General features: G+C 42.5%; 1 protein-coding gene across 1 annotated transcript; it reads right to left on the bottom strand.

Moving 5' to 3' along the window:
• Positions 1 to 1,344: 1,344 nt before the first annotated feature.
• On the bottom strand, positions 1,345 to 13,783 carry MEI1 (transcription coactivator). Its single transcript, XM_048713966.2, has 17 exons — positions 13,439 to 13,783; positions 13,297 to 13,339; positions 12,588 to 12,709; positions 12,386 to 12,493; positions 6,877 to 7,021; positions 6,009 to 6,100; positions 5,163 to 5,256; positions 4,598 to 5,042; positions 4,368 to 4,507; positions 3,926 to 4,257; positions 3,416 to 3,586; positions 2,997 to 3,287; positions 2,697 to 2,877; positions 2,447 to 2,631; positions 2,238 to 2,347; positions 2,034 to 2,145; positions 1,345 to 1,939 (listed from the first exon to the last, which is right to left on the bottom strand). The coding sequence occupies exons 1-17, from the start codon at positions 13,670 to 13,672 to the stop codon at positions 1,808 to 1,810; spliced, it is 2,937 nt and encodes a 978-aa protein (XP_048569923.2). The 5' UTR covers positions 13,673 to 13,783; the 3' UTR covers positions 1,345 to 1,807.
• Between the last annotated feature and the right edge of the window lie 10,944 nt (positions 13,784 to 24,727).

The raw sequence follows: 24,727 nt of genomic DNA on the forward strand, positions 1-24,727 counted from the left end.
GATAGTTGGGCACCACCTAAGTGCAAATGCTTGTTATCAAGGATAGGGTCTGGACCGCCGATCGTCTTCAGCGGAGGGGTTGGCCAAACTGCAACTTATGCCAGCTTTGCAAGAGGGAACCGGAGACCGCGGCGCATCTCCTCTTCAAATGTAGGTACTCCACTCGAATTTGGAATGCGGTTAGAGCTTGGGTGGACGCGCCGGAGTTGGATGTAGCGGCATGGACCGGTATACCCTCGGTCAGCGAGTGGTGGACTTCGGTGGTTCTCACTCGTGGTCATAGGAAGAAAGCGGTGTCTTCTCTTATCATCCTTGTTTCTTGGGAGGTCTGAAAAGAGAGAAACACAAGAGTTTTTCAGCAAACTTGTAGGCTGCCATCTGTGGTGGTCGAAGGCATTAAGGCAGAGGCGAAGAACTGGATCATCGCTAGGGCTAGGCACTTGGGTTCTTTGATGCCGCGAGAGTAGGCTAAATTTTCATTGTGGAGGAGTAATGACCCTCATAAGACCTTTGTTACTCTGTTATTCCCCTTCTTTTTAATGAGATGAGGCAAAGCTTTTGCCTCCGTTTTAAAGAAAAACTCTTCATATCGTAGGAAGGGGCGCTACAGGCATTCGCTTAGTGACGATGTCCGTGTTCTTGTTACATGCTTCCTCGGTCCATTTCCGTCCTTAGCGCTGCCGCCGCCGGCGACGACGTCCGGGTTTCTACCGAGTAGGCAGGCAGGCCCCATATCGATCAGGTTGGACGCCCGCGAATGCATCCAACTCAACGACGAGCAAGTCAAGCACAACTCTCCCGCGAGGCCCAAAGATATTTCTAGCCAGTGAACACTTCGCATCCATTCTATCCCTTTGTTGCATGGCATGTTGGCTATTGCTGGCTAATGTGAATGAGTCGGTTTCGTGCCAAGATTCTGTTAATTTTGTGAAAAGCCTGGCATCACCGGAGTAATATACTTCCTTCATTCCATAATGTAATGCATCCATGTTTTTAGAGATTTAAGTTTGACCATAAACTTAACCAACATGGGCAACCACGGCTCGAAAAGCGCAATGGACATTGGATAGAGGCTACGTCAATTAATTTGGATCAGAGGGAGTACTAAAATATGCATGGCTGTATTATGACCCAGTGATGAAATAAAATAAGGCATCAACAAAGATACATTCAGCCTATAACATTTTACCGTAACTTTGTTCCTGCCTGGCGCACCTATAATTTTGCAAAATCATATGTTAATGTGCTCACATGAACCAAGCACGTGTGATATCTACAAAGCAGGACAAAACAAACAGGAAGGAGGACTTGAACCATATCTAGCAAAAGGAGGACTCAACCATCTCAAGAAAAAGACGGACACAACTATACAATCATCTAATCAGCATATATTACATTGCCACATCTGTATGGGCATGTTCAGATGCTCGGTAATCCAGCATCAAGTCAGTACAAAACCACACTAATCAAGAAAACTGCCGATACAGCAAACACCACAGGCCAGAGTCTCAGACCGTCTTCTCGGGAAAAGGAAGCACAACAGTCATGAGTCTCTCTACAAAATTGCGACAGACATATACTACATCCCATGATAATCTTCTGCTGTTTGTTGTGCCACCAGCACAAGATGTCTCCTGCGTAGGAACAACCTCCAGAGTTCATGCTCCTACATCCATCTTGAGGACAACGAGGCAGGGAAAGGAGATTCAATGTTTCTTTTGACCTCCTGTGTCAGAATCATCGGGCAGCAGATCTCGCTGCAATTAGATAGATGACCAGCTTTGTCTCTAACTCAAGACATGCCGTTTCATTTGAGGGAGTCCCATTGATGCCCCATGACTGAACTGTCGGTGCCTGAACTGTCGATGGTCTTTTTTTGAGAACTAACTCTGTCAATGATCTTCTGCATGCCAGTCAAATCTTCTTCGTACCCGATGATCTGCATGACAAACCAGAGGTTACATGACCTGAGCGGTCATGCCAGTTGTGACCTGCCAAGGGGGAAAGTGTTGGTTGTACGGTACAATGCGCACCTGAGAATCTGTCTGCGTTTCGCTGAAAGGTAGATAGGGAGTTGGGACAGGGGCCCGGGTGGAGTCTGGGCTCTTGACATTCTTGCCAGGGGGCATGTGTTGCTTCTGTGGCCTGAAGGGAACACATGGTAAAAAGGAATTATTTGAATGTGCAGGCGAGTGATAAGACAGAATACGTTTCCGATGTATACTCATAACAATTACCAGTTATTTGAGCGGGTTTTCATGTCATTGTATAGGGAAGTGAAAGCATTATCTGGCACAGGTTGAGGTTCCTCGTCTTGACCTACAACAGAAGCATCAAGTGCAGGATCCTGCATTGGCCGTTAAAAAAGGTGTGAAGTTGCCACTTATATTCAAATTCCTATAAACATGGCATGCTGTGCAAATAGTAAAGTACATGAACCACATACCCTGGATGACTGAACCAGTAGGTCCTCAAAGTCCTTTATGGAGTCTGCAACACCCAGAGCAGAGCTGCTGTCCGAATGTTTCTCCGTTCGTCCAATATTTGTAGATGTATCATTAGCCTTGGCTGTTTCGGATCGTCTTCTTTTGCTAACAGAAGAAGCAATTTTCTCCTCACTAATAGAGGAGCCTGCCAAGCTATCATGGTGAGTCTCGTGACAAGAAAATATTCACAAATTGTGCAATGACAATTACCTGAGCTGTGTTTTGAACTGCTTCTTGGTACTTGAGGTTCACTAAGTGGCTCAGGGCAATCAAATTTAGAGGTCGTATTGGCGGCTTGTGTCGGAAATTGACTAACAATGCACATACCGGCATCCTTGTCCTGAGAAGTAGGTGGTTTCGGCTGAAACTGGTCGTAAGGCATAATGGTGTCCTGCGATGACAATTTGTTGTGCTGTTAATCAATCCCATGCAACCTATCTATCATAAATAAGAAAATAATTGGCAGGCAAAATTTGGTTATGCTCAAAACTATGCATGAAAAAAGGATACCTGTCTCACACATTCGAAGAGCCACTCTATGGTAATTGTTGGAATTCTCTTATTATGGTATGCCTCGTACTTTGGACCGCTCGCAAATTTACAGATAAGATGGCTCACTCTTTTTGATGCTTTCTCTGTGAATTTAGCTCCTAGAGTAAGACAGAGGTTCTTAAGCAGAACTCTATCTTTCTCATCATACTGTGAAACACAGAAACGGAAGTCTTCAAACCCTGGCAATGGGATGCGACACCGCAAAGGAGAGAAGATAGGATGACTTCCAACATCTTGCAAGTGGCCCACCTGTACAAGAATTTGTATGTAAGAACTGGAAGCTTATAGAAATTTGCAAGTAGAAGTGCAGGGTATGATGGACCATCTGCTTCTTGAATACAGAATAAAGAAGCAACCATGAGAACATAAACATGCACCTCAATACATGAGGCTATCCATTGAGTTGAAACAACGGTCGAATGAGAATAGTCACATTGCATGCTGTTCTGTCCATGGCACTCAATTATGAAATCCACACCAGTTGCTTGTGCATCATCCACGACCATAGTGCCTCCCCCTTTTCTGACCCAATCGATAACCTCCGGTCTCTGATTAAGATGGACATAGGCACTTCATCAACAGGAAAGCAAATAAAGTGGCAAACAAGGCAAATGGTGAAAAACAAAGGCACTGCATCCATGAATATGATTAGGCATTTTTTAACTCTGGTGTACTACACCTAGCAACTTCACTGAAAAGCAATGTCTTCACAAGTTGATGGATGAGCCTCTAATATTATAAAGTGATAACAGCATAATTTACTGTTGGTCTGCTTGTCCCAGTAATAGTATGATCTAGTAAAGGTTGAACCCAAGTGGAAAAATTGACAGCGCTAATCAAGAAGTGATACTGGTAAAACAGATTAAAATAATTACACCATAGCATACCCGGTCATGAGAAAATGAATTTGAGAAACAAAATGTTCTCCCTTCGAAAATATTTGAGGAAGTGCTACGCTGTGAATTTGCTGCAGAAGTTGCTTTGCCAGTACTGGTCAATCCATTTTGTTGGCTTGATTTTGCAGACCTAGTTGCTGCTCGGGCATTATTCATGTTTTCATGTTTGCCCTTGGCTGGTTTTCTTTCAGATGACGGATCTTTTGCGAGCTGCTTATCATGTGAATCACTGACAGTTGGAACATGGAATATTCCATGTGAACTTTTGGCTGCCTTTGTTTCACGTGTAGCAGCAGATTTTTCCATACCCACAAACGGAAATTCTGAGTTCAGAAGATAGAAAATGAATATAAAACAAAGTCAGCCAGGACAACATGTTTTTTGGTGACCCATTCAACAATCTGAAATACAACTAAATCTGATGCTTCCGTACCTTTCGAGAGTAACTCGCTGGCCAAATGAGCTGTGGATACTTTGACTTCCGTTTTTATTTTATTGCAGTCTTCTAACCATTTTGCCTTTACCACATTTATCACACCCCAAGCAGCAAGGCGTCTTACCTCTTTTTTTTCTCTGCTAAGGCAAATAAGCATCATTAACTGTAATTGCAACCAGTTAATACAGAACTTAGTATATGCAGAAGAAACGGTGACATGAACTTACTCCTCTGAAGGTGCACCTAGAATAATATGAGTAAGCCTCTCACTCAACATAACATGCCGGGATCCACCACCATTACGTATCATCATGACTAACCTTGACAATTCTTTCTCCTCAAAACCCACAAGAGAAATTCTGCAATTTGATAAGTACAGATCGTCATCTTCAGCCTCTGAATCCTCAGCTACATGACTCTCAACCGGCATCTCGTTTGTCTCTTGTACACAAGGTGCACCGACAATATCAGTGGTACAGATCGTTGAAGCATAACCAGAAGAAACTGGCACATACTGTGACATTGATACTGAATCATCAACTGATACTGCTGGAACAGATTGAAAACTTGCACCACTCATCTCTGGGTTCCGTTGCTCTTTAAGGGAACCCTTTATGCCATTATAATTAAAAGAATTCTGGCCAATGACATAGGCACTTTCATCTAGATAAGCTGTGTTCCCAACAAAAAAACATGAGGTTAGTTTTTAACCTTACTAGCTCATTTCTATTGGAGAAACAAGACAATATCAGCATCAAAGTCAACGAAACGCCCATGCATCTTGATTATTACCTCTTCGAGCAACAGATTGGTCAACCCATCTCCGATCCACAATGTGAATATTACCCCATTTTTTAGCTACAAGATACTTGTCACCGCCAGGTTCGTAATAACATGTTAAGAAAAGTTCCCTCAAGATTCGATTTCTTGATAAATAAGAGAGATACATGTAGCAAACCAGTGCGCTATTTTTGAGAAAGTTGTACGGGAATTGGAGAACATTTATCGAATGTGAGACAACATGCTCAACCAACTATAAAGCAAAAAATTAACTCTGATAGCCTGATGTTTCATATCAGTGTTTCATCGTTGGAATAAATACAACATGCCTTAAGGAATTCAGAACTGACCTTTCTAGCCTGTTATCTGAGTACGCTTGCATTCCTGTATGAGAGTATGTGTGCATATACCTCCTACAAACTAAATTGGTGTATGATTTTGCTGTCGAGTGCCCAGACATACCGCTAATTCTGAAATTTAGTCACATTTCTGCCGATGTGTCGACAACTCTCACAGGTGCCTCACTCGTAAATCGTCATTGGGACATCTTTACATGCTTACATGTGGCAGACCAAAGCACCAAATCTTTTAATGCAGAGCTTAACTGCTTAAAGTGAGACATGAGCAGCATTGAAATTAATTGGAGTAACATCCCCTTTCTGCTCTATTCGCTGTTTTATAGCGGTGTGTGAAACAAATACGGGTGGAGGATCACACCACTGGTCAATTAACAAGGAGGTATCTCAAGACCTATTCCACTAAAATTCAAAAAGGAAAGAAGCCAGTGAAAATAATTTGTCAATTTGATCAGATGAAATCTTAAACTGTGAGCAAAAGCAGAAAACACCAAAAGGATATATTTGCAACTAAATGAGTGCACTTTTTTGTAAGATTTGCTGAATACTGGCCACCATTCTGCTCTATTATTTCCATCAACTCCTTCCGTTTATCTGATTAAACAAAAGAAAATGGGGTAAGACAAATGAAGTAAACAAACATCCAACAGGATAAAGCATATATTGCCAGATGTAGTGGCGAAGAGATACTAGTGGTAACTTCTTCTTAAATGCCACAGATTTTTTTTTCACATTGCTATGCTGACTGTCGAGCAGTTCATTTACCAAAACCAGGACCAGTTCATACTAGCTAGTTAGCAGATTCTGGTTGGTTTTCAGTGTAATTGCTGCGGCAAAATTTCAAGCACCTAACGCAGTCATATATCTGCCAAAAATTGCACAAGAACCACCTGTAAACTGTCTGGTTTGATTCAGTTCCAAGTCAAAATTGAAAAATTGCCAATTCACGGCTGATAAGTGATTTCGGAAAGTGCATAAAGAGTGAAAGAAAACACAGAGCAGCTAGGACAAGATTGGGCTAATTCAGAAAATCCACCCAATTTTCATGGTCAGGGATCTCAAGTACTGCCACCATCGACCAATTTTCTGCAACTATTGGTAACATCTGCTGCCGGTCTAAGCAGCTTGGCCAAATCAATATTCGTTATCATATTTCATTTGGTAAAATTGTTCCCACAGTTAACAACTACAATTTTTTTAATAGAGATGCAAAATAAAAGTATATATTGGTTGAAAGAAGGTCAAAGTTGCTTCCAGCCTTCCATCGCCGGGTCTAAATACCTGCATCTAGTTTGGTGACATATCTATTCAATGGTTCAACTAAGTAAAAGAATTAACAATGAATCATTCAAGGTTTGTTAGGCACCAACCTGCATCTAGTTTTGTGATGCATATATTCAACCCAGTAAAAGGAAGAATCCTGTAAGGTTCATGAGGCACAACACGATGTTCGATCCAGCATTGCTCCAACCAGTTCATATTGACAATAGGCTTCTTCAGGCTATTCACGGCCCACTGCAGTACACAAAAACATTGAAGCACGTCCCCGTTAGTCAGCCCAACAGTATCGACCCTCGAACGACATGACACCACAAAACAATTCTTGCTTCCAGACTAAGGTTAAAGAAGGTAACAGAAACCAGTAACTAATGTTGCCAGCTTTACAGCAAAAGTGCCTCCAAACATAAAGAAACCCTATAGGTGAACTTATAATAGGGAAGCTATACAAACCTGGCATGAAAAGAGCAAACAGCTAAACATTACGAACAGCCCTAACGAGTTGAACGAAACAGCTCTGCTAAGCATTGAGAATGACGACCACAAAATAAGCAGTTAAAACAAATAGTATTTTCATCTACGATTTGCAACACAGATGATAAAATGCCAACAGCCTAGAAACACATTTTGTTTAGGTTGTAGGCTTGTGGCGAGCTGGAGATCAAATAAAATGGGCTCCATCAGATTTACGGCTTAGTTTGGCATGGTAGCAGCATATAATCTGTGATTTCAGTTTATAATTTTGGTAATCTTAATAACCTCTTTTTTCTAGCAATCAAATAAATGTCCCATAAAACGTTGAAATTTTTTGAACTAAATACATTCGGCTGCAAAAGCAGCTCCAAACTAGTGATCACACATGCTACAAATACATACAAAAGAAATCATCAAAGGAATCCTTAGAGACTCAAACGGAGGAGATGAAAGAACATGTGTGAACAGAGAATTTTAGATCCATAAAGGAAATGTACAAAGCTGAGGGGTGTAGCAGAAAAGACTGAAGACGACTACATGGAAAGATGGTTGACTTGAGATTCTGACTATTTTCATGTTATGTCTCATACACTCTTGCTAATTTCCTATTGTAATTCTCACATGCTTCTGTTGCAATTTGCAAGATGCACTGCGACTCATGTGTGGATCAAACTAAATTGTACCCCCTGCATTGGGTTGATACCTCTGTATTTTCAGCATTCTCTGATGTGGGCTACCTAGAAGATGAACTTTGGGTTCGCCAGTTTATAGTTTTCAATTTTATTATGAAAACTGGGATTACTTGCACAAAAAATAATATACAGTTTGCCTCAGGTTCCTCTTAATCTACTACCCCTATAAAAGCACAAAGTGCGGAGACCCAAAACTTAATCCTATCCATCTAATCACACCCCTATGGTTCAGATTAGTCACTAAAACACGTTTGGTCTAGAACAGGTGTTTAGCCACTCCACGTTTACCCTACCCCCCCCTGAAAAAAACTGCTACCTGCACGCCTGCGCCCGAACGGACGTTGTTCCTGCTAGCCGCCCCCACGACTCCCTCCCCGTCCTCACCAGGCCTCATCGCCTCCCTCCCCACCCCTATTGCCGAACTTCACCGCTGCCACTACGACGTGGGGTTTGGTAGATCGAGATCGAGAGGAAGCGGGTGACCCAGGAGAGAGCAGTCAGCGCCTCGGTAGGACGAGCGCGACGGCGGCTGGAGGAAGCTCGTGTCTTTTTACGCCACCCCTCCCCTACACGCACCCGCACGCCTATCCCCTCGCTCCGGGAGGTCGAGGACGGGCTCCTCCGGCAAGCACGGGGCGCTGATGGTCTCTTTCGCCCATGGTGGGATCTGCGCGTCGGCAGCTGCAGGAAGGCAAGGATCTGGACGTGCTCCACGACCACCACAACCAAGGCAGGGAGCGCTGCTCCGACCTCCTCTCCTATGGCTCCAAGTCTGACGACGCCCACGACCAGGCGTACTCCCCTCCAAGGTATGAGGAACATCGTATACAGATTCCTTCAGCAGTTTTTTGTGACGGAATTGTAGAACATCTATATTTGCAAATTCTGTACTTTGTGGTTATGTCAATGTAGTGAATTAGTTTGCCAAAAAAGCAGTGAATTTGATGTGCCAGACTGTTGTCAGTACCACTCAAAGTGACTGCATTTTCATCCCTTTTCGTTTTCCCCTTTGGCTCTGGCGACTTTGACCATGCACAAATAGTTCAGAAAGAAACAGGAACACAAGGCCATCACAGAACTACTTTTACAACAGTATAAGAGATACATACCCTTTAGCTATTGAACTATATAGCAGTGAAAAGGTTTGAACTATTTAGCTCCCGGACAATCAGTTTGACTTCATGTCCATATGTGACCAAATAGTTTTAGGCTGATAAGTATCACTAGAACCAGCCTGAAATTTGACCTCTCGGAACATGAAAAGCAGAGGCTTACTTCAGCAGCACATGGTCAGTTCCCCTCACCGGCTACCATCTGTCTCAGATTTTGATTTTGATTTTTTCGGGAGATTTCAGGATAGAAAGGCAGCTTTGGAGAGGGGTCGCAAAGATCAAGGCTATTGTGTCAAGTACTGTGCTCAAAACGTCCATCGGGTGCATCCATCTCGCCCCAGTTCATCACCGACCACCAAGCGACTTACATCCACTGCGATCATGGATGACCCCGTGAGACATTGTCGCCGTCCTATTCTTCCAGATACAATGAGCCGATTAATACAGTATTTTGATATGCTAATCACGCTTCCGTTTCACTAAATTCCCAGAACAATACTACTTACTTTCTACTAATAGTGTTCTGTCAACTGCAAAAATCAGAATTATCGCAACATTTTCATGATCTATATTCCAGCTTTTAGTATATGGTTTGTTTCAGAAGCGGATAAGTGGTGAAGGGTCGTAACTACTTGTTATGCAGGTCTATCTACACTCTTCTCAGCCTGGAAATCATTATGTGCTTGCTGACTTGCTTTGCTCACATTGCCGCCGAAACTGTGAGCGGTCCTTGCATGTCTTGTGTATTCATTGAAAGCGTCTAAAATATGGAGTTGCAGCATGGCTGCTAGCTGCTACTTTCATGTTATCAGAAGAAGGCCAAAGCTCTCATTTTCTAGATATGTCGAGTTTAAATGTGAAGGATATTTTAAGAACGGAATTTTCAGCATCATATATCTATAGCAATTATGTTTTGAAACGGAATTGCTGGCTCCTAATAATAGTGTACTGAATTCTCTCAAGTCCCAGTTAGGTTCTTCGAACTCTATGACCTTAGATGTATTGTGACCTGATGATCGTCATATTTTTCTTGATATACCAGAAGCTGCAATCACTGCTGATGTACTTCTACATAGCAACTGTGGAGAGGTAAAGAACACTTCAGTTGCTATACTTTCTTATTTCCCATTTATCTGCTATTTGACTTGTGATGGTTTAATAATCTTTAACCTTCAGGATTCCCAGGTAGGGATGCAAGCGGGCATCCCGCATAAGCCCGCAAAAGCAGTAAGTTAGTTCAAACTGAACTAAATCTAATGGGAAGATTAGAACTGACTTGGTCTACTTTGACTATGAAGCGGGGTGGATCGGGCGCCGCTCTGCACCCCTATTCCCAGGTGAGCTGGGAAATTTGACAAATTTAAGCAATTCATCAATCCGTCACAATTTGAGCTGTGAATGGGTAGGCCTGTCGGTGATGGCTTCTCAGGTGAGTGATTATATGCATTGTTACTCCCACACTTGAAACCAAACAACGGTATCATTATGTTCACTAAAAGAAAACTCTGTAAATGTACTGCAATATGCTTGAAATTAGACACCGATGTACTGTGTAAAATTCGATCGTGTGTAATAGTTCTACGAAGGTAATCTTGTAGAGAATAGGCTTAACAACCCTGCTTTATACAAAGTTTAATTTTATGCTCAATAGACCAGCAACATGACTCTACTTCTGTGTGTTGTGTAATTAATTAATCCAGAGTAAGAATCTTGGAAAGTTGGAAGGCCTATCTGCATGAAAAAAAAACTACAGGTGAATGCCCACCATTTTGAAAGCTTTTCCTCCTGTGGGTGCTCTAACAGCTCAAAAAAAAAGTGATGATATATTAAATTCCTGAATAATATTTTTTATCTTGAGGAAATTACATAATCAATGTTAGTGCCCGCCTAAAGGAGAAGAACTATGGGGTAAACATTTAGCCAAATGCGAATCAGAGCCCACCTAAATGTTGTTGATTCAGACTTTAGAGTTGCAATATTGTTTACATCTTGGATATAGGATAAATGATTTCTCTTATTTAACCTTTAAAAATACTTTAGAAAAAAAAACTCATCGAGCCTTAATCATCATCCGACCACTTAGCCATCATTTCTTATAGCGTTATGAACTTATTGCTACATACAATGGACCCAGATGACCCTGACCTCAAACTTGCTAATGGTTTTGTCGTTGCAGCAATGGACGAAAGCCCTGGGTTCCTTCAGCTTATTCTAGACTTCCACTTCTCATAAAGTTGGGACGATGAAGGCTATAAATACTACGTACAAGTGAACTGAAAACTGTAGCCTGATGAGAATCACGCTTTTTCTCAATCGTTTGAAATTGACTGGATAGTTGGCACCATAGAGTGTATGACACCATGGAATAAGTAAAGGAACTTTCTCCAAAACAGAGTTCAGACAATTCCTTAGAAAAAAGTTCAAAGTGCAGGGCAGCAACGAACCACCAATCGTACTAAGATCAGACCCCATGATGTCATACATGTGGTAGTTTCAAATATCAAACGATCTATGGATCTATATCCTCCGATAATCTTGTAAAACACCTTTGAATCAAAGTAGCCCTAGCCAAATCTAATTATGTACTCCCTTCGTCCGGAAATACTACTTGTCGGAGAAATGGATAAAAATGGATGTATCTAGAACTAAAATACGTCTAGATACATCCATTTTTTCGACAAGTATTTTCGGACGGAGGGGGAGGGAGTGGTAATTTATCTACAACACACATGATACAAACTCTGTTCTTGTAAATGACACCACATGTTGGTTAAACGAATTGTGAATTATCACATTTCATGATAATTTATGAAGCTAATTTTTATTGTTATGTTTAATTTGGTCGACACGTACACGTGCGTTGCACGTGCACGATTACTAGTAAACCAGAGTAGTTCTTAGGCTGGAAGACCTAAGAGGATACAAAAGGAGAAATGTGCAAGGAAAGTAACAAAGCCAAACAGGGGAGTAGGGCACCAGAACGTTTGCAGCAGAAGGACACCTCAAATGAGTATCAGTTTAGGAAGCACCAAGAGCATCGATAAACTAAACTACCACCAAGTACACCACTAAGCAGCTTCAAACCCTAGCCATAAAATGAGATATTTTATATGTAGTATGTGATATATTAGCCATCTCTATGATAACATTATGAAAGAACTAGTTTTGAAATTCGAAGGTTTCACAACTAGATGGGCTACACAGCAAATTAGTAGTCCATATTACCTGTTTGGTAAGCATATTTAAGTTCTCCAACCAGACTGACTGCAACGGCAATTAACAAATATTTGCATCCCATATTAACAACTTTCAGCGAAACTTACTTTATATTTTGCAGCCGAGACATCCTTTGCAACTACGAAGTTAACATCCATGGACACTTTAGTCTGCAAAAGACCTCCCATAGCTGTCACTAATTGTTCAATCCTGGCCTGGAAGAACAAAAACAAACTTGAGATACATGCATCATGTGTTAGCTAATGAAGCTGCAACAGGAAGACAAGTTCTGATACGTGATACACATACCCTCTGATCTTTCTCGAAGCCTGAACAGAGTATAGTAACCCCATCCATTGCAAGACAACAAGTATAGCCTTGTTTAGGTAGGGAACGATGCTCCTTAGCACAGGAAAGGATGCATTGTGGTCCTGTAAAAAAAATGAACCTGGTCTTACAATGAACACCAATGCCCAAAATGGTTTTGGAAATACTCCGACCTGGTTGACCGCGGTACCAACCAAACAACATTGTGTACTACTCCCTCCGTCCAATATTCCCTAGTAGGTTACTAGGGAACACATCACATTGTGGCTCTGTATTAACACGAAGCCTTATAGAGTAAATAAACTATCTTCAATTTTAACAAGAAATTTTTAGAGGTTGCTTCGAGATTTTTCTGGGTCATGGTCCTCGGTAACTGACGGCAAAGTACCACACTAACAACTGCAACATTGAAACATCGAGGTACCAACCAGACTAGTGACTGATTAATCCACCTTCCGCAGGTTCTAGCTTAGCGTAAAAACATTGTAAACTGTCTGCTTATTATGGATTAAGGATGCACAAACTCTACAATCCTAGACACATGCTCCCCAATCGCAAGGCGTCCAAGCCAGCTAGTGTTAAATTTCACGGGCACGTGAGCTAATTTCGGTGTTATGCACTGGATAGATTTCACAGTCACAGCTTACAACTACACAAGGAAATTAACACTAGCACCGCCGAACAGAATTACCTAGCAGATTGCAGCCTTTGTCCTTCAGATCCGCGAACCTCTCCTGCAGAAGACAGGGACGGAAACGGAAGGGGTCAATTAGGGATTCGGTGATGGCGGAGGTCGCGCCGAGCAGCGCGGGGACGGGGGAAGGGGGGCGTACGTGGGAGGAGGAGGAGATGACGTGGTAGTCGAGGGGCCCCGTGCGGGTGGGGTCGGCGCAGAGGAGGACATCGGCGCCGTTGAGGCGGAGCGCGTCGTGCACGGCGTCGAACACCTCGGGGGCCACCAGCTTCCGCGAGAGGAACACGCTGGCGCCCGCGAACGTGGCGGTCCTCCGCCCGCCGCCGAAGGAGGTGGCCGGCGCGGCGGGGGCGGGGGCGTGCGACGGCGTCATCGGGGCAGCGTATAGTGTGGTGGTGGCGGAGGCGGAGGCGGGGGAGCGGGGAGCAGGGGCGGGAAGAGGCGCGGGGGATTTTATTTGGGGTGAGGTGTCGCGGATGGTGAGGCCGTGCCACCGCCACCGTTTAATGTGTTTCGAAAATGAATTTCCCGGGGCCGGGCCTGGGCATTCCGTTAAACCCATCGGAGAAGGGGTAAGAGCATCTTCAGTCGTTCAGCACTACGAGTTTGAAATAATATTGTTTATGACACAATAGTAAAATAATCGGTGGAGATGGTCGATTTCCGAATCACCACCCCACACCTTAGACATCGATTACGCCCTATTTTTGCGCAATTTGGCCCACTTCTCAGCCAATTTTCGACACACATTGATCTACTATCAACGTAAATGAACTAATTCGGTCCATATTCGATGTGCTTGGGCACAAATTCAACAAAAGTTATTTTTTATCACATAGTTCATTATAGAAAATCAATACAAATAAAATTGTTCAACAAATCAATACAAATCATATAGTTCAACAAATAAAAACTCATGTCTCATCACACATCGAATTAAGCATTGCCCTTGAGCCTCCATATGTGCTTCACCATATCCTGTTGTAGTTGTTGATGTATCTGCGGGTCTCGAACTCCTAACACATATTAAGAAAGGCAGTCCAGGTTACCGGTAGCTGGTGATCAACTTGGGCAAGAGGACCCTGCCTGTAATATGGTTCAGTGTCAAACACTAGCTCTTCCTGCTCGCTCTCAATGATCATGTTGTGCAAGATTACACAGCAAGTTATGACCTCCCACATTTGATCTTTCGACCAGGTCTGAGCGAGGTACCGGACAACAACAAATCGAGATTGGAGCACACCAAATACCCGTTCAACATCCTTCCCGCAAGCCTCTTGAACTTCGCAAATTGGGAGTTCTTGCCTCCTGGCACAGGGTTTGAGATAGTCTTCACAAATGTGAATCATCTCGGATAGATGCCATCTGCTAGATAGTATCCCTTGTTGTAGTACCTCCCATTGACCTCGAAGTTCATCAGAGGAGAATGACCTTCAACAAACTTGGCAAAGACCGGGGAGCCCTGCAGTACGTTGATATCATTGTGAGTTCCTGGCATACCAAAGAAGAAGTGCTAAATCCAGAGGTCGTGTGTGGCCACTGCCTTAAGTACCACACTGCAACCGTCTTTGGCGCCTTTGCACATCCCCTACCAAGCAAATGGACAGTTTTTCCATTTCCAATGCATGCAGACGATGCTTCCAAGCATCCCAGGAAATCCTCTTATTGCATTCTGTGATATGATCTGAATAGTGTCTTCAGCATTGGGTGATCGCAAGTATTGCGGTCCAAACACTGCCACCACTGCCCTGCAAAACTTGTACAAACACTCAATGGTTGTGGACTCGGCCATGCAGTTCATAGTCTTCCAATGAATCATCGAGAACTCTGTATGCAAGCATCCTCATAGCTTTTTGATACGTCTCTAACATATCTATAATGTGTACTTGTTCCATGTTGTTATATTATCATTTTTGGATATTTTACAATCATTTAATAGCAACTTTATATCATTTTGTGGGACTAACCTATTAACATAGTGCCTAGTGTCAGTTGTTGTTTTTTGCTTGTTTTTACTTCGCAGAAAATCAATATCAAATGAAGTCCGAACGCAGCGAAACATTTTGCAGAATTTTTCTGGACCAGAAGGAACAACTTGGGCCAAAGAAGTACCATAGGGGTGCCCCGAGGGGGGCACAACCCACCTGGACGCGCCTGGGGGGCACAGGCACGCCAAGGTGGGGGCACAACCCACCTGGGCGCGCCTGGGGGCCCAGGCATGCCCAGGTGGGTTGTGCCCACCTTGGTGGCCTCCCGCACCGCCTCTTTACTCTATAAATACCCCAAAATTCCAAAGGGGATTCGATGAAACACAATTCCAGCCGCCGCAAGTTTCAGAACCACGAGATACAATCTAGACACCATCACGAAGGGGTTCATCATCCTCGTTGGTGCCTCTCCGATGATGCATGAGTAGTTCATTGTAGACCTACGGGACCGTAGGCAGTAGTTAGATGACTTCCTCTCTCTCTTTTGATTCTCAATACAATGGTCGCTTGGAGATCTATTTGATGTAACTCTTTTTGCGGTGTGTTTGTTGGGATACAATGAACTTTGAGTTTATGATCATATCTATTTTTATCCATGAAAGTTATTTGAGTTTTGATCTCTTATATGCATGATTGCTTATAGCCTTGTATTTCTTCTTCGAACTTTGGTTTAGTTAGACCAACTAGATCGATTTTCTTGCCATGAGAAGAGGTGCTTTGTGATGGGTTCGATCTTACGGTGCTCAATCCTAGTGACAGAAGGAGACATGACACGTATGTATCGTTGCTACTAAGGATAAAAAGATGGGGTCTATTCCTACATGAATAGATCTTGTCTACATCATGTCATCGTTCTTATTGCATTACTTCGTTTTTTCATGAACTTAATGCGCTAGATGCATGCTGGATAGCGGTCGATGTGTGGAGTAATAGTAGTAGATGCAGGCAGGAGTTGGTCTACTAATCTTGGACGTGATGCCTATATAATGATCATTGCCTGGATATCATCATAATTATTTGAAGTTCTGTCAATTGCCCAACAGTAATTTGTTTACCCGTTGTATGTTATTTTTCTCGAGAGAAGCCACTAGTGAAATCTACGGGCCCGGGGTCTATTCTTTATCATATTTGCTTTCCGATCTATTATTTGCCTATTTTATTTTTAGATCTATTATTCCAAAAACCTAAAAATACTTTGCTACATTTTTTTGTTATTTATTTTATTTAGCGTTTCCGCGAGATCTATTTATCCAATCTACTACAAACTAATCTATCTTTTATCCGGGAGAGATTGATAACCCCTCTTACGTGTTGGGTTGCAAATATTTGTTCTTTGTGTGCAGGTACTGTTTACATAGTGTTGCGTGGTTCTCCTACTGGTTTGATAACCTTGGTCTCGTCGCTGAGGGAAATATCTACCGTAGTTGTGCTGCATCATCCCTTCCCCTTCGAGGAAAATACTGACGCGGATACGAGCCATCACTGTCGTGCACTTTCTGGAGTGAGGTGAATCCAAGTGTGTCAGTGAAATCCTTCTTGCACTTGAAGTAGTTGTCAAACTCACGGATGGAATTCACAATCCTAAGGAAGAGCTTTCGACTCATATGATAACGACACCGAAATACTTCCTCGCCATGTAGTGGAGCGTCGGCGAAGTAGTCGGAGTAGAGCAAGCAATAGCCTTCCAGTTGATGCCTTTGCTTTGCCTTCAGCCAGCCCGGCGCCGAGCCACCTCGCCGCGGCTTTGCATTGCTCGCGAACAGACCGGCCAGAGTGGCGAGGACCATGAGATGCTCTTCATCCTGGGCGTCGGCATCGGCTTCTCCTCCAGCAGCGTCGCGAATGCCTCCTCATCGTCCGAGTCCATCGCCGAGCAGACAAATCACTGAACACCTGGCAGACGTGGCAGGCGCGTAGCCGTCGGTATTCCCGCCCTGCGTGGCCGGAGCGCTGGAAAGCTCACCCAGGAGCGGAGGGGAGGCTGCCGTGGCGGAACCCTCTCTTTTTCGGTGGGGAAATGGCCTATCTAGCGACGGTGGTGGGTAGGTGATACGTCTCCAACGTATCTATACTTTTTTATTGTTCCATGCTATTATATTATCTGTTTTGGATGTTTTATATGCATTAATATGATATTTTATATTATTTTTGGGACTAATCTATTAACTTAGAACCCAGTGCCAGTTTCTGTTTTTTCCTTGTTTTAGAGTTTCGCAGAAAAGGAATACCAAACGGAGTCCAAACGGAATAAAACCTTCGCGATGCTTTTTCTTGGACCAGAAAACATCCAGAGGACTTGAAGTGCAAGTCAGAGAAGCCACGAGGCGACCACAAGGACGGAGGGCGCGCCCAGGAGGGTAGGGCATGCCCCCCACCCTTGTGGGCCCCTCATGAGTCCACCGACCTAGTTTCTTCACCTATATATTCTCATATATCCCAAAACCAACAAAAAAGTCCACAAAAACACTTTTCCACCATCGCAACCTTTTGTACCCATGAGATCCCATCTAGGGGCCTTTTCCGACGTCTTGCCGGAGGGGGATTCGATCACGGAGGGCTTCTACATCAACACCATTGCCCTTCCTATGAAGCGTGAGTAGTTTACCACAATCCTATGGGTCCATAGCTAGTAGCTAGATGGCTTCTTCTTTCTCTTTGATTCTCAATACCATGTTCTCCTCGATGTTCTTGGAGATCTATTCGATGTAATACTTTTTTGCGGTGTGTTTGCTGAGATCCGATGAATTGTGGATTTATGATCAGCTTATATATGAATATTATTTGAATCTTCTCTAAATTCTTATATGCATGATTTGATATCTTTGCAAGTCTCTTCGAACTATCGATTTGGTTTGGCCAACTAGATTGTTTTTTCTTGCAATGGGAGAAGTGCTTAGCTTTGGGTTCAATCTTGCGGTGTCCTTTCCCAGTGATAGTAGGGGCAGCAAGGCATGTATTGTATTGTTGCCATCGAGGATAAAAAGATGGGGTTTTCATCATATTGCTTGAGTTAATCCTCTACATCATGTCATCTTGCTTAATGTGTTACTTCGTTCTTTTTGAACTTAATACTCTAGATGCATGCTGGATAGCGGTCGATGTGTGGAGTAATAGTAGTAGATGCAGAATCATTTTGGTCTACTTGACACGGACGTGATGCCTATATTCATGACCATTGCCTTAGATATCGTCATAACTTGCGCTTTTTTATCAATTGCTCGGCAGTAATTTGTTCACCCATCATAATATTTTCTATCTCAAGAGAAGCCTTTAGTGAAACCTATGGCCCCTGGGTCTATTTTCCATCATACAAGTTCTAGTTTCCATCATATTAGTTTCTGATCTACTATTTTACAATCTTTTACTTTCCGATCTATAAATCAAAAATACCAAAAATATTTACTTTATTGTTTATCTATCTCTATCAGATCTCACCTTTGCAAGTAACTGTGAAGGGATTGACAACCCCTTTATCGCGTTGGGCGCAAGTTGTTGTTTGTTTGTGCAGGTATTCAGTGACTTATGCGTTGTCTCCTACTGGATTGATACCTTGGTTCTCAAAACTGAGGGAAATACTTACTATACTTTGCTGCATCACCCTTTCCTCTTCAAGGGAAAAACCAACACAAGCTCAAGAAGTAGCAGGAAGAATTTCTGGCGCCGTTGCCGGGGAGATCTACGACAAGTCAAGACATACCAAGTACCCATCATAAACTCTCATCTCTTGCATAACATTATTCACCATTCGTCTCTCATTTCTCTCTCCCCACTTCTAAAACGATTTTCGAAAAGATTTGCCTTTTCTTCACCCCTCTTCCGTTCGTCATCTTCGTTTGCTTTTTGTGTGCTTCTGCATTTGATCGCTTGTATCGCTTCCATGGTTAGTCCCCCCATGATTGTTAGCACTCCTGATAACGAAGTTCTCAATTTTAAACAAAGGGAGGGAGAAAATTAAAAGATGCTTGGTATAGAATTTGCAATGCTCAAAATAGATCTACTCGAAAGCAATCTACTGTCGTTCTTCTTCACAATTTTTATGTGGGCATTACGCCTTGGAATAGATATGTTCTAGATACCATTACAGAGGGAAATTTCTTGGGGAGCCATACTTTTGATTCTTACAATGCCATGATAGATTTGCTAGGACCACCACCTCTTTTGATAAATGGAACTGTTTTAACCTTGGAACATGTGATGCAAAGGCTTGATATTATTGAGAATAAAATTGCTACATTAGAGTTGATTGAAAATTTGGATAAAAAGATTCATAATCATATTACTCAATATGGATCTAAGGTTGGAGTTACTTTAAAGAACCTTAGGGAAAAGGAACCCATAGTTAATGAAAAGATAGATCAAGATTCTACTAGAATTGGCAAACTAGAAGATATTATTTCCAACTTGGGTTCCGCTTTTTCCTTCATTAAAACTACTCAAAATCTTCCTCCTACTAAGAGTGCCAAGTTTACTTAAATTCCTAAGAATAAGGGTGAATCTTCTAGTAAGGAAAACGAAGATCTCCAAACAATAAGTGTTCACCCCAATTTTTTCGATATTATTAAGGAACCAATTGCTACAAGTGAATTTCTTGATTTCTTGCCTAGGAGTTTGATCATTAATAAAACCAAAGAACCTCCTAAGGATTCTAAGTGTGTGATTGAAGAATTGCATACCGAAGATGTGGATATCTAGATCTATTCGTGTTTTATGCCTAGCTAAGGGCGTTAAACAATAGCACTTTTTGGGAGGCAACCAAATTTTATTTTTCTTTTTTCTTTTTAGGTTCTGTTTTGCATTAAATGATTTATCTAGCCTCTGGTTAGATGTGGTTTTTATGTTTTAATTAGTGTTTGTGCCAAGTAAGACCTTTGGGATAGCTTATCGTGATAGTTGATTTGATCTTGCTGAAAAACAGAAACTTTTGCGCCCAGGAGATTAATTTTAATTTTTAGCAAAAGTGCGGTAAAATACTGATTCTTGTTGCAGAATATTAATAAACAAATTTCTTAGGCTTTCCTAATTTCTCAGAATTTTTGGAGTTACATAAGTATCCGAAATCTTCAGATTGCTACAGACTGTTCTGTTCTTGACAGATTCTGTTTTCTTTGTGTTGTTTGCTTATTTTGATGACTCTATGGCTAGTATCGGGGGGTATGAACCATGGAAAAGTTGGAATACAGTAGATATTATACCAATATAAATAAAGAATGAGTTCACAACAGTACCAAAAGTGGTGATTTATTTTCCTATACTAACGGAGCTTATGAGATTTTCTGTTGAGTTTTGTGTTGTGAAGTTTTCAAGTTTTGGGTAAGGATTTGATGGACTATGAAATAAGGAGTAGCAAGAGCCTAATTTTAGGGATGTCCAAGGCACCCAAAGGTAATATTCAAGGACAACCAAGAGTCTAAGCTTGGGGATGCCCCGGAAGGCATCCCCTCTTTCGTCTTCGTCTATCGGTACTTTACTTGAGCCTATATTTTTATTCACCACGTGATATGTGTTTTGCTTGGAGCGTCTTGTATGATTTGAGTCTTTGCTTTTTAGTTTGCCATAATCATCCTTGTTGTACACACCTTTTGAGATAGAGACGCATGAATCGTGATTTATTAGAATACTCTATGTACTTCACTTATATCTTTTGAGCTAGGCAATATTGCTCTAGTGCTTCACTTATACCTTTTAGAGCACGACGGTGACTTTATTTTATAGAAATTGAGGAACTCTCGTGCTTCACTTATATTATTTTGAGAGTCTTAAACAACATGGTAATTTGCTTTGGTTATAAATTTAGTCCTAATATGATAGGCATCCAAGAGGGATATAATAAAAACTTTCATATAAAGTGCATTGAATACTATTATAAGTTTGAATCTTCATAATTGTTTTGAGATATGAAGATGGTGATATTAAAGTCATGCTAGTAAGTAATTGTGAATTTGAGAAATACTTGTGTTAAAGTTTGTGATTCTCGTAGCATGCATGTATGGTGAACCGTTATGTGATGAAGCCGGAGCATGATTTATTTATTGATTGTCTTCCTTATGAGTGGCGGTCGGGGACGAGCGATGGTCTTTTCCTACCAATCTATCCCCATAGGAGCATGCGTGTAGTACTTTGTTTCGATAACTAATAGATTTTTGCAATAAGTATATGAGTTCTTTATGACTAATGTTGAGTCCATGGATTATACGCACTCTCACCCTTCCACCATTCATAGCCTCTCTAGTGTCGCGCAACTTTCGCCGGTACCATAAACCCACCATATACCTTCCTCAAAACAGCCACCATACCTACCTGCCATGGCATTCCCATAGCCATTCCGAGATATATTGCCATGCAACTTTCCACTGTTCCGTTTATTATGACACGCTCCATCATTGTCATATTGCTTTGCATGGTCATGTAGTTGACATCGTATTTGTGGCAAAGCCATCGTTCATAATTCTTTCATACATGTCACTCTTGATTCATCGCACATCCTGGTACACTGCTGGAGGCATTCACATAGAGTCATATTTTATTCTAAGTATTGAGTTGTAATTCTTGAGTTGTAAGTAAATAAAAGTGTGATGATCTTCATTATTAGAGCATTGTCCCATGTGAGCAAAGGATGATGGAGAATATGATTCCCCTACAAGTCGGGATGAGACTCCGGACAAAAAAAAGAGGTCAAAAGAATGAGAGAAGGCCCAAATAAAAAAATGAGAGAAAAGAGGGAAGGGGCAATGCTATTATCCTTTTACCACACTTGTGCTTCAAAGTAGCACCATGATCTTCATGATAGAGAGTCTCCTATACTGTAACTTTCATTTACTAGTGGGATTTTTCATTATAGAACTTGGCTTGTATATTCCAATGATGGGCTTCTTCAAATTGCCCTAGGTCTTCGTGAGCAAGCAAGTTGGATGCACACCCACTTAGTTTCTTTTTGAGCTTTCATAAACTTATAGCTCTAGTGCATCTGTTGCATGGCAATCCCTACTCACTCACATTGATATCTATTGATGGGCATCTCCATAGCCCATTGATACGCCTAGTTGATGTGAGACTATCTCCTTCTTTTTGTCTTCTCCACAACCACTATCTATTCCACCTATAGTGCTGTATCTATGGCTCACGCTCATGTATTGCGTGAAAGTTCAAAAAGTTTGAGAACATCAAAAGTATGAAACAATTGCTTGGCTTGTCATCGGGGTTGTGCATGATTTAAATATTTTGTGTGATGAAGATGGAGCATAACCACACTATATGATTTTGTAGGGATAAGCTTTCTTTGGCCATGTTATTTTGAGACGACATAATTGCCTTATTAGTATGCTTGAAGTATTATTGTTTTTATGTCAGTATTAAACTTTTGTTTTTCTCATACAGATCTGAACATTCATGCCACAATAAAATAAATTACAAGGATAAATATGTTAGGTAGCATTACACATCAAAAATTCTATTTTTATCATTTACCTACTCGAGGACGAGCAGGAATTAAGCTTGGGGATGCTTGATATGTCTCCAACGTATCTATAATATTTGATTGTTCCATGGTATTATATTATTTGTTTTGGATGTTTTATATGCATTAATATGCTATTTTATATTATTTTTGGGACTAACCTATTAACCTAGAGCCCAGTGCCTGTTTTTGTTTTTTTCCTTGTTTTAGAGTTTTGCGGAAAAGGAATACCAAACAAAGTCCAAACAGAATAAAACTTTCGCGATGATTTTTCTTGGACCAGAATACATCCAGAGGACTTGGAGTGCAAGTCAGAGAAGACATGAGGCTGGCACAAGGACGGAGGGCGCGCCCAGGAGGGTAGGGCGCGCCCCCACCCTTGTGGGCCCCTCATGACTCCACCGACCTAGTTTCTTCACCTAAATATTCTCATATGTCCCAAAACCAACAGAGAAGGCCACGAAAACACTTTTCCACTGCCGCGACCTTCTGTACCCGTGGGATCCCATCTAGGGGCCTTTTCCGGCATCCTGTCGGAGGGGAATTCGATCACAGAGGGCTTCTACATCAACACCATTGCCCTTCCGATGAAGCGTGGGTAGTTTACCACAGACCTATGGGTCCATAGCTAGTGGCTAGATGGATTCTTCTCTCTCTTTGATTCTCAATACCATGTTCTCCTCGATGTTCTTGGAGATCTATTCGATGTAATACTTTTTTGCGGTGTGTTTGTCGAGATCCAATGAATTTGGGATTTATGATCAGCTTATCTATGAATATTATTTGAATCTTCTCTGAATTCTTATATGCATGATTTGATAACTTTGCAAGTCTCTTCGAACTATCAATTTGGTTTGGCCAACTAGATTGATTTTTCTTGCAATGGGAGAAGTGCTTAGCTTTGGGTTCAATCTTGCGGTGTCCTTTCCCAGTGACAGTAGGGGCAGCAAGGCACGTATTGTATTGTTGCCATCGAGGATAAAAAGATGGGGTTTTCATCATATTGCTTCAGTTAATTCCTCTACATCATGTCATCTTGCTTAATGCGTTACTCCGTTCTTTATGAACTTAATACTCTAGATGCATGCTGGATAGCGGTTGGTGTTGGGGATCGTTGCATAAATTAAAATTGTTCTACGCATCACCAAGATCAATCTATGGATTAACTAGCAACGAGAGGGGAGTGCATCTTCATACCCTTGAAGATCGCGAGTCGGAAGCGTTGCAAGAACGCGGTTGGAGGAGTCGTACACGCAGCGATTCAGATCGCGTCCGAATCTGATCTAAGCACCGAACAACGGTGCCTTTGCATTCAAAACACGTGCAGCCCGGTGACGTCTCCCGCGCCTTGATCCAGTAAGGAGGAGGGAGAGGTTGAGGAAGAAGGCTCCAACAGCAGCACGACGGCGTGGTGGTGATGGAGTGGCAGTTCTCCGGCAGGGCTTCGCCAAGCTCACGCGGAGGAGGAGAGGTGTTGGGGAGGGGAGGGGCTGCGCCTTGGATGTGGTCGTGCAGCCCTCCCCTCGCCCCTCTATTTATAGGGAGAAGGGGGAAGGGGGCCGGCCCCTCTAGATGATATCTGGAGGGGCAAGGGGGAGGGGGGCGCCCCCCTTTAGGGTTCCCCCCAAACCCTAGGCGGATGGGCCCTAGGGGGGAATGGCGCCCAGCCCACTAGGGGCTGGTTCCCTTCCACCTACAGCCCATAAGGCCCTCCGGGGCAGGTGGACCCTCCCGGTGGACCCCCGGAACCCCTCCGGTGGTCCCGGTACAATACCGGTATACCCCCGAATATTTCCGGTGGCCGTATGATGACTTCCCATATATAAATCTTCACCTCCGGACTATTCCGAAACTCCTCGTGACGTCCGGGATCTCATCCGGGACTCCGAACAACATTCGGTAATCACATACAAATCTTCCTAATAACCCTAGCGTCATCAAACCTTAAGTGTGTAGACCCTACGGGTTCAGGAACCATGCAGACATG

This window comes from Triticum urartu, chromosome 4A (assembly GCF_056163025.1).
Source record: "Triticum urartu cultivar PI428250 chromosome 4A, HENAU_Tu73, whole genome shotgun sequence".
Classification (NCBI taxonomy): Eukaryota; Viridiplantae; Streptophyta; class Magnoliopsida; order Poales; family Poaceae; genus Triticum; species Triticum urartu.